Source organism: Sebastes umbrosus, chromosome 4, assembly GCF_015220745.1.
Source record: "Sebastes umbrosus isolate fSebUmb1 chromosome 4, fSebUmb1.pri, whole genome shotgun sequence".
Classification (NCBI taxonomy): Eukaryota; Metazoa; Chordata; class Actinopteri; order Perciformes; family Sebastidae; genus Sebastes; species Sebastes umbrosus.
The window spans coordinates 30,286,429-30,302,212 of NC_051272.1; the positions used below are offsets into that span (position 1 = coordinate 30,286,429).

At 43.3% G+C, this 15,784-nt stretch overlaps 1 protein-coding gene across 7 annotated transcripts in view; it reads right to left on the bottom strand.

Annotated features, from left to right (window-relative positions):
• Positions 1-3,222: 3,222 nt before the first annotated feature.
• The window catches only part of bicd1a (bicaudal D homolog 1a), a 43,313-nt gene continuing 30,751 nt past the window's right edge, over positions 3,223-15,784 (bottom strand). The window contains exons 3-10 of one of the 7 annotated variants that reach the window (XM_037768565.1): positions 15,142-15,294; positions 13,839-14,327; positions 11,057-11,446; positions 10,179-10,931; positions 9,360-9,511; positions 9,016-9,226; positions 6,842-6,927; positions 3,223-5,471 (exon numbers count right to left, since the gene is read on the bottom strand). In XM_037768565.1, the coding sequence (XP_037624493.1) occupies positions 5,354-5,471; positions 6,842-6,927; positions 9,016-9,226; positions 9,360-9,511; positions 10,179-10,931; positions 11,057-11,446; positions 13,839-14,327; positions 15,142-15,294 (2,352 nt within the window). In that variant the 3' untranslated portion in view covers positions 3,223-5,353. Of the gene's footprint in view, positions 5,472-6,841; positions 6,928-7,834; positions 9,227-9,359; positions 9,512-10,178; positions 10,932-11,056; positions 11,447-13,838; positions 14,328-15,141; positions 15,295-15,784 lie in introns of those variants that run through there. The other 6 variants (XM_037768566.1, XM_037768567.1, XM_037768568.1 and 3 more) reach the window with 6 other exon arrangements.

Below are 15,784 nucleotides of genomic sequence, written 5' to 3' on the forward strand. Positions count from 1 at the left end.
AGTAAGTGATGCATATACAGTATAAGCTATTGTGGATATTATTGAAGTGTCCAATGAGCTTAACTTGACTGAAAGCCATGATACTACCTTTGTAAAAAAAAGTGTAGGCCTACTGTATACCAATGTAAATAAAAATCATGATTATATCAATGTAACTCCTAATTAAGCCTAATGTGTGTCTTTAATTATTGGATTAATAATACTTATTGTTGCAGCTGGAAAAGGTGGAGCTAATTTGAACTACTTTAGGCTATGTACTGCCAGGTGGCTCAATCCATAATAATACATCCTAATTTATTAGTTTTATATTATGTATTAATAATCTCACTCAAAGTAGTTAGTATAGCTTCGGGTCTAAAGAGTGGCACCCGTCCATTCTTCGGGATTGTTGCACACTAAGCCAAAGTGGATGACATTTACTCTAAATAGCTGCTGTAAATGGTCCACCGTCATGATGTTATGAGGCTTTAGATCTACATGAACGATCCCTATATGCTCTTCAGAAACTCCAGAGGAGTAGCCAACTGAAATCATGAACAACTGTAAGGATCTACTGTACTGCAGTTTAGGGACTGCTTTAGGGACATTATATGGCTTAAATTAATAAAAAAATCGATCCTTATGTTATTTGAGGGTTTAGCTGCTACATTTATCCTGAATTTGGAGCGTTATTTGGCCCTCTTCCGCAACAAGCTAGCATGACATGGTTGGTACCAATGGAGCTTCCATCATCAAATTTGCAGATGACACCGCTGTGGTTGAGCTCATCTCAGGGGGTGATGAGACGGCCTACAGAGATGAGGTCCAGCAACTGACAGTGTGGAGTTCAGCTAACAACCTGCTGCTGAACACCACAAAAACAGAGGAGATAATCATAGACTTCAGGAGGAACAGCGTGGCCCACACCCCTCTCCACATCAACGGGAACTGTGTGGAGAGGGTGTCATCTTTTAAATTCCTGGAGGTGCACATCTCCAAGGACCTCTCCTGGTCCACAAACACAACGGCTGTGAAAAAGAAGGCCCAGCAGCGACTTCAATTCCTGAGAATTCTCAATAAAAACGAACTGCTGGAGTCCTTCTATCGCTCGGCGATCGAAAGCGTACTCACGTACTGCATCACGGCGTGGTACACTGGGAGCTCGGCTGCAGACAGGAGGGCTCTGTAGAGGGTCATAGACACGGCCCAGAGGATTATTGGCTGCCCTCTGCCCTCCCTGGAAGAGATCTCCAGCTCCCGCTGCCTCAGTAGGTCCACAACTATTCTCAGGGACTCCTCCCACTGAGCTCATCACCTGTTTGACCTGCTGCCCTCTGGCAGGCGCTACAGGTCAATGAAAGCCCGCACCTCCAGACTCGCAAACAGTTTCTTTCCCTGGGCCATACGGACACTGAACAATAAATCTGTGCAATATTAATACACTGAATGTGAAATACATTTGACTGTGCAATATATCCTTTGGTGCAATATATACCTCAAGTGCAGCTACCTTTGTTTACATTTTATTTATTACATCTACCCTACCTATTTTACAAGTGCAATTACCTCTGTTTACATTACATCTATTTTACCTATTTTATTCCTCTAGTGTAATACCTCTGTTTATATTAATTTATTACATCTACTTCACCTGTTTTATTTGCTTTATAACTGTGTGTGTTTTACCTGTTATATGTTTTATCTGCCTCGTTTAGTCTTGTCAATTATTTGTTTTAAAGCACTGACCAGAAGTGGCAACTGTGAATCTCGTTGTATTTCAATCAGGAAAGACTCGTATGAATTAAATGATGATTTATTACAAAGTGCACAAATTATGAATAGCACATTCTTTGGCGATTTAGACCCGATGTGAAATAATAAAGGGGAAGTGAAGCTGTAGTAGGATGTAGAAATATTCCCCCCGGGTCTAGACACTGGTGGTGGTGGTGGTGAAGACTGATGCAGATCCGATGAATGAAGTGGAGCAGGATTACTCTGATGTGATGAATCTGGAGGTGATGGGGTGGTGGAGGGTCGCGTCCGTTTGCTGAATGCTGACACTGAAACTGCATAGAGGAGAAATGTTTTTTTAAACTTTTGACAGCAGCATGTGATTGGTTGAGGGAGATATGGCAAGCTCTGATTGGTCGCTGAAAAGAGAGACGCCCATAATCAGCTGACATATTAATAGCCCATGAGAGAGAGAGACCCAGAATGAATGAGAATGAATGAGCTTGCACACCTAGTCTTCCTGTCTGAATTTACGCATGAGCTTCATTTAATACAATGACAATAAATCTTTCTATTCTATTCTAAAGGCCCAGTGTGTAACAATTAGGGGGATCTATTGGCAGAAATGGAATATAGTGTTTATAAGTTTGTTTTCTTTAGTGTATAATCACCTGATAATAAGAATCGTGTTTTCGTTACCTTACAATAAGCCGTTTTATACGCCAAGTTGCACCGCCATGTTTCTACAGTAGCCCAGAACGGACAAGTCAAACACTGTTAACTTTTCCTGCTTGGGCCGGAGTCGATAACGTTGCCTTTGCCGGCGCTCTCTCTCTCTTGCTTCACCACTCACTTCCCACATACACACACATACACGCTCTGGCTCTGCTCCACATGGCCCTAGAGAGGGCCATTCGCATTTTTGCATCGGCCATCGTAGCTCTCCGACACACTCGGCACACAGGAGAGGCTTCAGCTGGTTGCAATCTCCTCACCTCACTGCTAGATACCACCAGATCCTACACACTGGACCTAAAGACAGTAATGTCCCCCGGGATCGCATCAAAATATTAGGCATTCAAGATACGACCAAGGAGAAGGAAATTAAAGATAAGAAAGGAGCCAACTTGACTATGACTTGTTAAGTGTACAATACACTCAGTAACAAAACACACTGATGACCGTCTTACTATCAGATAAACCGACAGATAAACATCTGCTGATGTCTCTTGTTTCCTCGTCCTCTGTCTGCAATAGATTGTTTTATTTCTCAGTACTGATTGAAATCACAGTTCTTTGTGCTTTAAATTAAGTGATTTCCTTGTACTCTAAAAAATACTCTGTTTAGGGTGATGCAGAGAAAGAATGATGAGGATGAATGTTTAATCTCTCTGGTGCTTTTTTAAAAAACATTTTAACATTTTAACCTGCTGTGCATGTGAATGCACGGATACAGAAAGTTACTCTCTGTCTAGTGTGTTAACATGATGAGAAACAGACACAAACACAAAGTCACATACAAATCCAAGGACAGGTCTTTTTATTTGCTCGTGAAACCAGTTAAACACTGTTTTAAATGGAGGAGAAACTGTTAAACCCACTGTAGTACGGCTATTGTTCTTTTTAAACCACATTTCTTTTCTTTTTTTCTTTCTCTGGATTAGTCTCTCTCCATCCACTGCTATATTGTGCAAACAAACCAAGAGAGTTAGGTCACCAAATGAGCCTGCGTGGGTTCACAAGCTACTTTTGGACCACAGATATTTTTTCATCACTCTTTAGTTGCAAAAGTAACAATCTACACTGTTAACAAAGACAAACCCAACAAATGTACACACAGAGAACAAAAAGAGTTCACTCATTCATCGCTGATGTAACAGAAATGCTTTTATCTGTCATTACAACACTATACTGGCTATGTAGTTTCAGTTTATCCATTTCATATCCATCTGGCAAAAGTATGTATTCAGTGCAGTGAGGAGAGCATTTACATTGAAGACATTATGAGGGTATAAAGACAGAAATGGGATTTCAATTCTGCATCAAAGTCACACGTTACATCCATCTCAGTCAGACGTAGCGCCACTCCTCTGTGATCAAAACACTGTTTCAAATATAAACAACATCTCGATTGGATCCCCATTTTTGATCTGGGAAAGTTGGGAACACTTGTTGTTCTGCGTTTTTCGTCAGCCTGCTGGTTAATTCATGGTGACAGAAAAAATTGAAAGATTGAGTAAATCTGAATCAGATCAGTCTACGACCGGCACTACTGTATTGCTCTTAATGCATAGTGCATATTGTGCTTGGACAGTACTGCATACTGTTTGGAGGAAGCATGAAGGGACAGCTAAACATGGAGAGTTACGATGACTTACAAGTGTAGCTCGGGATAATGAAAATTTCTGTCACTGTCATTGCAGGAGGAACTAAGGGTGATAATACGTTTTCTGGGCCAATACAGTGAAAGAGCTCACAGAGAAGACGGAGAATACTTTATGGTGAGGATACGATGTTGACATGACAGTGACGGTAACTCATGAAGAGGGCACATCTTTGGGGAACCCTCTGCTCATAACTAATGTTAAAAAACATGGAGGTCAGTTCACTCCATGGTCACTTAAACCTGTGCAATTCAAAAGGCAAAAAAATCCCAGGCCAACAGCCCTAGTCCTGATCTCAAACACTCAGTCTCTCGTCTATCCCAGTCTCTGAGGAGATCTGAGCTACATATCAGACACAACCATGTCACTAGAGTCTGCTGTAAAAATAAATACAAATAATAAGAGGTATAAAATATTCTTTATGATTTGCAAAACAAAATCTTTGTATAAAAAACACAAGCATCCCAAGAAATACTAGTGACGTTAGAAAGGTAGTTGAAATCCATCCATCACCACCACCACCACAAGAAACGATTTTCTTGTAATAAAACGCTGACCTTCATTAGTCTGTCTGCAATATTCAAGCCAATGTACTCTAACACTCCTATGTAAAAGTGGCATACACATGTTTTGATTATTATACTGACAAAATCTACCATTTTAAATGGCGTATAGTATGGATAGGCAAGTTTTAAATCTCTTCTTTAGACCAGAAAGAACTTTTGCAGTTCTGGTTGTGGTTGCATTGAGTACTGGCCATGTAGGTACAGTAGTGAATGTGCTAAATTGTCCACAGCGGTAAAACAGGTCTTGATTTCCATATTGAAGAATGACCAACAAACACAGAAAAAAAACATTCCAGTAATAAATATCTCAGAAACTTTTCACAAATCAATGTGTAAATAAATAACCAATAGAGTAAATCAGTTACAAATAAATACTAAATAATATGAATAAGGGAAAAAATTCCCGTGATTTGTCACACATTTTGCACCTCAGTTCAGTCCTTTCCAGGACAGGTTGTCACTTCCAGAGAAGAAGGGAGCGTCTTGCTCTTCTTCTGCGACCCAGCTAACCAAGAGGCCTGCCGAGGGCCGGACCATGTAGCGCTTAGGGGGAATTGGGGGGTCACAGAGTCCAGTAAGCACCAGGTGGAACTGCTAGAGGGAGTTAAACCGAGGGAACCCCCATCCAGAGTGTCTCTGTCTCTGCATGACTCCTACCAGACCGAGGCCGGGGCCTGGGCCGGAGCAGCGAGGTTAGGTGCCGGGGGGCTGGGGTCGCTGGGCCAGAGAGTTAAGAGGGTCGCAGGGGGAGAGAAGGCCGCTGCTGGACAGGACTGCCCGGTTTTCCTGGAGGTCTGGCATAAATTTAGGACTGTAAGAATGCAGAGAGACAGGAAGAGAATAAATGAGATTGAGTGGAAAAGACTGGTAATCTAAGGAGGCTACAGAAGATGGGAATGGTTGTTTGAAGAATGAGGGTACACTAAATCAAAGGTGACGAGGGCAAAAATACTGACATGGTTTTCTGAAAGGAAAAGTTTTTGGGAAATACACTTATTCACTTTCTTGCCGAATCTTGAAAAGAGAAGATTGATTACTGAATGGTGTCAATCTCATCTAATGCTTGCCAAGAAACCAATATTTACCAAAAAATCTAACTATTTCTTTTAAAACCACCCCAGAGACAAAGAAAGGGCTGTTCATATCATACTTCAAGAAAAGTATTTGGTGAGAACATCTAGAACAAAACAGAACTGGAGAGTGTTTGCTTACCAGAACAACACTAAAACCAAACATGGCCTCAGATCTGTCAGCAGTGTCCTAGCTGCCTTGTATGAATGTCTCAGTCAATTGGCAAAAATAAAGACAGATAACTTGTTGCCCAGTCTGTCAGTATATAGTAAAAACACGTATAGAATACTGCCATGCAAAACTTTACATGCAAGTGAAAAACAATTCCTTCACTCCCCAGTGTTAATTATTTATGCAAAAGAGTGCTACAGGAATGAGTCCTAAAACCCGGAAATGAGTTTGCATTTAATACGAGATTTTAACGTTTTGTTCTACGACATAAAATACGTCAATAAATATCCCACTCGTGAATTTTGAAGCCTTTTTATGTCTTCAAAAAAGCTGAAAAAAGGCTAAAAAAGACCTGTTTATGCTTCAAAAGATTAGAGATTAGATTAGAAGATTCCTTTATTGTTACATTTCAATTTACAGGTATAAGAGAGTCAAATTATTGTGTTTTGGCTCCTCGACATAGCAATATAATAGCAATAAAACTTAACAGTAAGAAATTACAAGGTATCAATATCGTAAAATAAAATACATTGTAATAAAATAATATAAATGTGCATATAGTGTGCAAATAAGTGTATAAGGTGCTGTGTGTGTAAGTTTGTAAGTGTGCAAATGTGTATGACATATATTTACATGTGTAAACACACTACACATACGCAAACATATAAGTATCATATACGTTTGTTTGCCACAGAGCTTCCTAGCAGGCCTAGAAAAATAGGTCATCCCTGGAGCACTCTATACAAGGGTCTCAGCCATAAGCTGTTGTGTAAGTGTGGAAACTTAAAGCATGCAGGACCATTTATCCTCTTCAGATCAAACCACAGAAAGATGTGTGCATTAATAAGAGTGTGAGTGGCGTGTTTATTATGGTGTGTGATGGATAGATGGATAGATGTCAATGAGCCACCACTACTAGCAGGTTCTATAGCTTGTTACCTGCGGGCTAGGGAGGCTCTCCCTCGCCTTAGTTGTGGGGAGAGTGACGGTACTGAGGCAGCAGGCTGCTGACAATCTACAAGAAACTGATAAATTAGACAAATGTACAGAGTGGTGACACTCAGGGTTAGACAATAGGACAGAGAAAACACGGAGGACAAGACAGGGGAAGACCTCGTCAGAGACGGCGAGACTACTGCTGGTTTGCTGCAACGATGACATAATTTACATAATGTACGGGATAACCATCTTCACTTAGTTTCTCTTGGATAACATAATGTGAGTCTCCTGCTGTGGAAATCAGTGTTTCGCTATGTGAAGGCGAAATGAGAAAAGCCTGAGAAAAAGAGAGCAAGAGGAGAAATATGGGCAGAAGAAAAATACTTGACATCAGACTGAGTATAGCTGCTTCCACTGTCAGTTACAGTATGCTTGCATAGTGTGAATGTGTTGAACCAGTCTCTCCACAGCTAGCCAATCAGCACTGGAGGTGGAAAACTCAAAGAGACACAGACATGGGCATATTTCAACATATTCTCATACAATGGTCCGTATGATATCTTACGAAAAAGTTATTCCTTCTTTTTTGTTCATTTTCCTACGAATGTCCAGCAACGAGTGTCAATTTCGTTACGGCAGGGTAAACCCTGGACAGGTCACCAGACTATCACAGGGCTGACACATAGAGACAAACGACCATTCACGCTCACATTCACACCTACGGGCAATTTAGAGTCAACAATTAACCTAGCCTGCATGTCTTTGGACTGTGGGAGGAAACCAGAGAACAAAAGACTTGAAAATCCAGATATTATATTGATTTGTACAGCACAAAAAGAGAAGGACGGACATTGTGGGGCTCATGTTGAACAATCCAATCCTGCTCAACACCCAGAACACCGTGGCTCAGTTATATTCATAAACTCCATTTTAAGTCCACGTCTGTCAGTTGTTTGTTTATATGATGTGGTGTTATCTTAAAATGTTGTAGGATAAAGGAGAGAGAGAGAGAGAGAGAGAGAGAGAGAGAGAGAGAGTTCAAACAGCATTTGACAGGAAGAGAATGGAAATGTTTTCAGACACTGCTATCTGGTGGAGAAAACTGGAAATACTGAGAGAAGTTTATCAAAATTTGTCCGTCAGTGGAGGAAGAAATGGATTTAGTTTATCCCCCTCTGCTTTTTTGGGAGGTATACTACATGTGGGGCTTAGTGGAGAAGTGAACAGAGGAGGACGAGGCACAGAGAGGAGGTCTGACTGGTTTCCATACTACTTTGGACAACATATTAATAACCATGTAAAACCTGTCAAATGCTTTTCGACAGCACTTTAGATGTGACCAAATAAGGCATGCAAGAATGATATGGAAGTATTTAACGACATATACTTTTATGGAATACATTAGATAAATTATATTTGAATAAAAAAATGCAAAATAAAACAATTCTAACATGTAATGAATACAGTCTGCCACAGGGAGGTGCTGTGAGTCACTGTATGCTGAGGCAGAGCCTGCGGCCATAATTTGCTTTAGTTTTCACTTTAAAACACTTCTCAGTACTCTAAGACACTGGTACATAATGTCACATTTTATAGTAGCAGCTATTCAGATGCCTGATATCACATTCATAAGGGTGTTTATTAGAAAGCAGTCCAACCTTAACAATAACAAAAAGGCTGTTCAGTGCTGTTTTGAGGATGGAGCAAGCTGTTGCTGCATGTTCAAACCATGTAAAACCAGTTTTCCCGCCTCTCTGTATCCCACCTAATTAGTCCAGTGGCTTCTGGGAACTGTTTAATGGATTTTGGTGCCTTTGTCGAAGTTGAGGAGATACTGAGGCAGGGCTACCGGTGCTGTGAGATGGGAACAGTCGTCCTATGTCTTGCCTCGCATAAAGGAGTCGTCTGAACTCTAAGGTCAGCCGCTCGGGGTCTACCACCATGGGCTGGGGGCCCAGAGACAAATGAGGGTAACTGGTGTTCGGTTGAAGAGTTGAAGCTAAGCTCTGGATTGTATCAGAAAGTGTGTCTGGGGACCACGCAGACATGGACGGACAAGCGGTTAGTTCTACAGAAGGAGGACTAGTGAGGGTCAGGTCGGTGGTGGTGATAATGGAGGGGCTGTGGAGCCTGGTGGGACTGGAGGGAGCTGTGAAGGCGCCTCTGCGACTTACTTTGGGCGGGCTGCTTTTAATCCTGGGCACTTTAGCGCCGCGGCCACGATAAGTCTGCTCGTGGTCAAACTCCAGATCCTCCAGCCGTTGGGTCAAGGCCAGTTTCTGCTGGATGGCCATGCGGAGGAGGGAGTTCAACGTCTTTTTCTCGTCCTCCGCTGCCGCCAGCTGCCTCTGCATGTCATCCAGCTGGGTAACGTACTCATCACATCTACAGAGAGAGAGAGAGATAAAGGCACAGAGGGAATAACAAAGATTCAGAGGGAGATTTCTAGAAACATGCAAATTCTCTATATTTCAAGGAACGTTCAATTGTTCTTTTTCCCAGCGTAGTGGCCTCTCACCTTGTGGCAAACATGGCCCTGAGAGACGAGAAGGTGGCAGCATCTTCTTTCAGAGCCTTCAGCTCGTTCCTCAGCTTCATCATGGTCTCCGTCACCATCGCCTTCTCATTCTCGTACTTGCTCTTCAAATTTGCCAGCGCACCCTCTGCTGTCTACAATGTGGATAATTTAACATTTTATTACAACATGTGGGTCTAATTCAGATAAAGCCTGAACTGTATCTCTAACACAAAAAGGACAAATGATTGGTTTCCTTCAGTTTGCATTTTTCATGGAATATTAAAGAGGACCTATTATTCTAATTTTCAGGTACATACTTGTATTTTGGCTTTCTACTTTCTTCTACTACTTTCTTTGTCTCATACTGGCTGTACTGCAGCACTTCCTTTCACCCCCTGTCGGAAACGCTCTGTTTGAGCTCCTGGTCCCCCCACCCCCCAAAAAAAGCCCAGTCTGCTCTGATTGGTCAACTGGCCCACACTGTCGTGATTGGACAACCAAACCTTCGGACTCTGCTCCAGCTCTGCTCTAATTATCTTTGTTTGAGGGCGTGCCAAACTAGCTGCTAGGCAGGTATTATTCAATCGTGTTACTTGGTGACATCACTACATTATGGAAGGTTAGGCGGGACTTCAATCAAGGCGTTTCAGGCAGTTCAGGAGCAGTGTTTCTGTGGGGGAGAGTAACTCTCTTTGGCATGGACTTTGGGCTTTGTAAGTTTCTGTCCTTTTGCATCCACAAAAATCAATATAACACACTAAAGGAAAGGGAAAAAGCATAATAAGTCCTCTTAAAGTACAAAGAAAAATCCTCTTTCACCTGTTTATTGGCCTTCAGCACCAGCCTGAGTGTGGCTATCTGCTCTCTCTTGGTACTGAGCAAGGATTTCAGTTTGAGTATCTCCTCCAAGCACAACTCCTTGTCCTTGTCAAGCATCGGTGCTAGCTCCCTGGCTGCGGCCCTCTGCCTGGACAGCTGCAGCGAGCGGTCCACAGCCCTCTGGAGGTGTTTGATCTGGTCTCTGATGATGGCGTTCAGGTTGTAGATATTCATGGGCTCCTTCCGCAGGTCCCCGCCTACCTCCGAGGGCACCGGAGACGGGCAAGGAGAGATGCTGATGGAGCCCGTGGGTTTGCGGGTGGGGCTGCTATGGCAGGAGTCCACCGTGTTGGTTGTCGTCCCGTTGTGATGGCCGTCTTTGGATGGGGAGTCCATGGGACTGCGCGGGGGCTCGGAGGAGGAGCAGGCCGCAGACGCAGCAGCGAGGCGTCGCGCCAAGCGGGGCGAGAGCAAAGCCCGATGGTCGTCGGAGCCTTTCAGGCTGCCGCTCCGAGTGATGCGGCTCTGGCGGTAGTAGTCCAGCATGACGCGGTTGGGCGTCTCATTGTTGCACAGACAGACGTGGTGGTAGAGCTGCGCCAGCTCCTCGCTGAAGGTCACCAGCTCATCCTGCGCTGTGTTCAGCATGCCCTGGCTCTCTGTGGCCGTACTCGTGGCCGCTCGAAGCTCTCCCTCCAGGCCCGCCACCCTCTCCCGGCTCTCACGATAACTACGCTCCAAATGAGTTACCTGCTTGGAAGAAATCAGTTGGGACATTGGCAACATCACAGTGTGCAAAAACAGATCTGAGTGAAGTTAATATCGTCCAATAAAAAAAAAGATATTTTGTTGCAAAAGATAATGTAACAGTGACACACCTGTTCAGTCACTGCCTGAGCCCTGTCGTCACTGTGGCTGTCTCCCTGCCCCTCCACAGCCTGGTTGTACTTCTCCTTCAGAACCTTGAGCTCTGCCTTCAGGTCGATCACCTCCGTCACCGCCACCTTGTACTTGCACTCCAGGATCTCAAAGCCATGGATGTCGGGATCGCGGTGACCATTGGCCGGCGGTGATTGGCCACCGTCAGGTTTCTCACTTTCCTGCGGGTCTTCGAGCTCTTTGTCCCCATTGAGGCATTTCATGCCGTTGACGTGCTCCGTGAGGCGATGGACCCGCTCGTTCTGCTCGGTCAGGGCGCCCTGCGTGTGCTGCAGCTGGATCTGTGACTCCTGCAGGTTCATGACCAGCGACGACTTGTCGCGCTCCACCTGCCAGGACAGGAAGATACACTACCACATGAGAGGAAGTCAAGACAGCGAGGGGAAAGTACAACGCTGCATATGAGTCCAAGGATTTTCACTTTATATATTCTTATATAATACTCTGCATTGGTGTGTTCTGTCATGTTAACAGCGTTAATAATCAGTATGACCTGCACAGCACCATGATTTTAAAAGGTACAGTGGGTAGGATTTGGCGGCATCTAGTGGTGTGGTTGCAGATTGCAATCAACTTAGTACCCCTCCGCTCAGTCCTCCCTTTCTTGGACTGCGGTATTGTGAGCCGCCGAGGGAAAAACTGTGGTAGCGCCAGCCGCCGTCTGACATCCGTTGGCCTCTGAGGTTCAACTCGCTCAGAGGCCAACGGACGTCAGACGGCGGTTGGCGCTACCACAGTTTTGCACTTGGCGGCTCACGTTACTGCATTTTCACGAGCATGTCGGACACCTACGGTGGCCTTCGGGTAATGTAAAAACGTGAAAGGCTCTCTCTAGAGCCAGTGTTTCGTTTGTCCGTTCTGGGCTACTGTAGAAACATGGCGGACTCCGTGATGAGGACCCGCTCCCTATGTAGATATGAAGCTAACGGAAACACAATGATTCTTAGTTTCAGGAGACTATATGAAAATGGAAATATAGTTGTGAATATTATATTCCATTTCTGCCAATATATCCCCTGAAATGCTACACACTTTTCCTTCAAGAAGCTATTAAAGATAAAGACAATGTACCATGCAACCATCATTATTAGGCAACGAGTGAACAAACATAAGCAAATCATGGACTAACAATATATCGTATCAGTTGAACTGATACAAAGGTGTGTAATGATGTGGTGCTGCTTACTTGACTCAAAAACTGTCGGTAAGGACAATTGGAACTAAAACTAAGTGCCATTTAACTGCTTCTTGATCTGTCGTCGAGCGCGTTCCCCCAGCAGCAACAGGGTAAAACTTTATTGATCCAACATAGCAAATATATAGGCCTACGTTCAAAAAAAAAATTGATTTGAAAAAAATATTCAACTGGCAATTAGAAGCCCGATGCTGCCGCTGTTTACGTCTTTACCAGAATAATCAACTTGAAAGAGAAAATTGATTAACGAGTAATTGTGTTTCCAGAGAAATGCACACTGCTAATGTAGCAGCCGCTAATCTAATTCTCTATTTCCCTGAGGAGGTCAGCATGGGAGAAAATGAACGGTAATGACTTGATTAGATTTTAGCATGAATCTAATCTATCTATGATTTTTATGGCTATCAACACACTGTATGTATTCCTTTTGTGTGGGGTGCCTGTTTATGAGTGTGTGTTGCACTCAGGTGACTCAGTGCATAAGTGACTGTGAGAGAAAGACTACATTATATAAGAACTATATTTATACTCTGTTTATATGGATGTATCACAATGCAAAGTTTGAGCTAAAGTATAGCGCCTATGGACAAAAAACGTAATTTTCTTTCCCTCTTTCCCAGTTAGTATTCTATTTCTGTCCCCCTGTCTCTAAACTAAAAGCAGAATCTAGTCACTTTCTGTCCTCTGAGTCTGCTCCCTGTGCCTGTTGGATGCTTATCGCCCTGACAGGGCTCCCTATGGCACACGCAAACATACTGCCTCTACTGCTGGACTCTTTTTGCTTTGCTTATATTCAGCTTCATCACTCCCACTACGACATTCACACATGAGAGAGCATACATTATATACAACACGGTTCATATGGACATGGACATGGGCTGTTGCTGTTATCGCTGAATATGTGTGGGCTGTCCCTGCCAAAATAATGTAATTATTTTGCATTTCAGTAGATGCATTTTGTGTCATAATATGGTTTAAATTCTGTTTCAGTGCCATTATTTGTATTCTTGTTTGCTAAGACTAAAATTCAGTGAAGCCTGTAGTATTATGTAGTGTTTTTCCCGCTTTTCTTCTCGTTCCCAAACTGTCATCACCTTGTCATGTCCTTGCTGTTATCCAGTGGCAAACAGTGACCAGGGCTGCTTTCATCAGTGCAGCAATGAACACAGAAAAACTCATAGAGACACACACACCCACACAGACTGCGGCAGGACAATTGATAAGACGCCTCAGTCTCTACACTAAAAACTGGGGAAAGTGGATCAATAGAGCTATCTTCTAATGTGCAGTGGGCTGCGGTAAATTGTCTTGGAGTTAGTGTTGGTAGCGGTTTTAAAGCGACTGAACTCTTCCCGACAGTAACTCGTTCAAGTGACGTCAGTACTGACCTTGAAAAGGAACATTCAATGATTCAAAAGAATACTGTAAGTGCTTTCTAGCAGCTCAGTCAAGTCAGCACTGGTGATTTTACTTGGGTTATTGTGGGTAATTTAATTTACTGTATGCTATATTTTCTTATGACCCACCTGTAGCAGCTGCTGTTTGAGCTTCTGCATCTCCGACAGGTTGAGCTCACTGAACAGGTCCGGCACAGGGTGCAGGCCTTCTCCTTTCCGGCCTGGCCGGTATTCACTGTTCATCTTGGCCAACCCGGTGCTCGTGTGAACGTGGCCGTTGCGGCGGTTGCTGTCCTCATTGTTGCCGTTAGCAGCAGGCATGGCGCTGCCGTTGGTTCCGTTGGTCTCGTCAGGGAACTTGAGGCCCTCGACGCCAGTGACCGTGAGCGCCAGATGGGTCCCGGCTCCGTAGACACTGTCACCCAGGCTGATGTGGTGGGCCAGCTCCTTTCTCAGAGTGTTCTTCTGCTCACGCTCACTCTTGAGGGCATCCAAGGCCTCCTCCAACTGACCCTCAGAAATGTCCTTCAGACGTAACGCGTCTCCCAGCTGACTGTTGAGGAGGACGGTCTCCTCCTCCAGTACTTTAATTTCATGTTTCAGTCCCTCATACTCCACCTGAGGAGCAGCAGAGAGGACAAGTGGGAACAGGAAAGGACAAGAGAAGAAAACATTTAATTGAACATTTACTTAATTACATTCTAAAGTATAAGAATCATGTTTGTTAAGGATTGGGTGACCCTATCCGAGGTCACACTAGAGCAAAACTAAAAAAAACAGCTGCAGACAACTTGAGATAAAGCACACTTTAGACATTAATAAAGTGTTTTCCCCTTTGTTTAAAAGTACAAAAATGTTTAGAGCCAGAGGACTAAAACCAAACACCACACTACTATTGACTCAGTATAATGTGACAATATACTATTTTGGTTATGAATGGTGCTTTCATACCATATTTGGTAACACTTTATAATAAGCATCATTTTTACATGTTAAATTGGTAGTTAATCAAACTAAGTTAAAAGTTATTTTAATGTTAACAAATAAATAATTGATCATATTTACTAAATATTAGTAATGTTATAATTAGTTATTTTAATAGTTTATTGTTGCCCATATAACATTTTATATAATATATTCATATTAGAAAGAAAGTGACTAAACCCCATACAGACACTATATGACTCTGTTGGGGATACTGTAGCACTTTCAGGGAAATAAAGGATGATGAACAACTAGATGAGAGCACTGTTTGATCCAGTGCATCCCGGTACTGATACTGAAATCTGTTGGGGAAATTTGGTGAGTCATTCATCTCAACTGAGACAGGGCTTGTTGTCTCATCATTAACGATGACGACACATCTGTGTGAAACAAAATTTGCTGGTGTGTGGTGTATTTGTGGATATTAGTTGAATGAGTTCATACTGACCTGGCTCTGCTTGAGTGTAGAAACCAGTTTCTGCAGCGTGATGTTCTCCTCCTCCAGCTCTGTGTAATCCTGAAGCAGCCTGGTCTCTCTGAACTTGTACTCCTTGACCTCTTCCCTCATCCGGCTCCTCTGTAGCTCCAGCATCTCGTTACTCTGGAGCAGAAAACAACGGGATGAAAACAGGGGGACAAAGATGGGTACAATGAGGAGAGAGAAAAGAGAGAGGATTGGAAGTCAGTTCATAAGCTGTCTACACTCTCAGACCCAGACTGTACATCCTTCTCCTCTCTGATAGCACGAGGATGAGAAAGGTTATCAAATAATTCCATTATTTTAAATGCAATGAGTCAGCACCTTTAGACTCTCAGAGAGATCATCATTTCAGGTCACCTGCTGTGCACAGACCAAAACATGAGCAGCTGCTGGACCAGATAAAGTGTCGGTGAGAGAAATGCACCAGCCACAAAAGTCATAAATCTTTAAGTGTAGCAGGCGACAGCACTGGGAGGATATTGAGGCCTCAGCTAAACCATCTGTCATAAAAAACTACAAATGGTAAGTTCTATTCCAAGGAATAGAGAGATGGATGAATATCCTCCGTTATCTTCAAAAGAACTGACCCCATGCATTAAAAGCAATACCT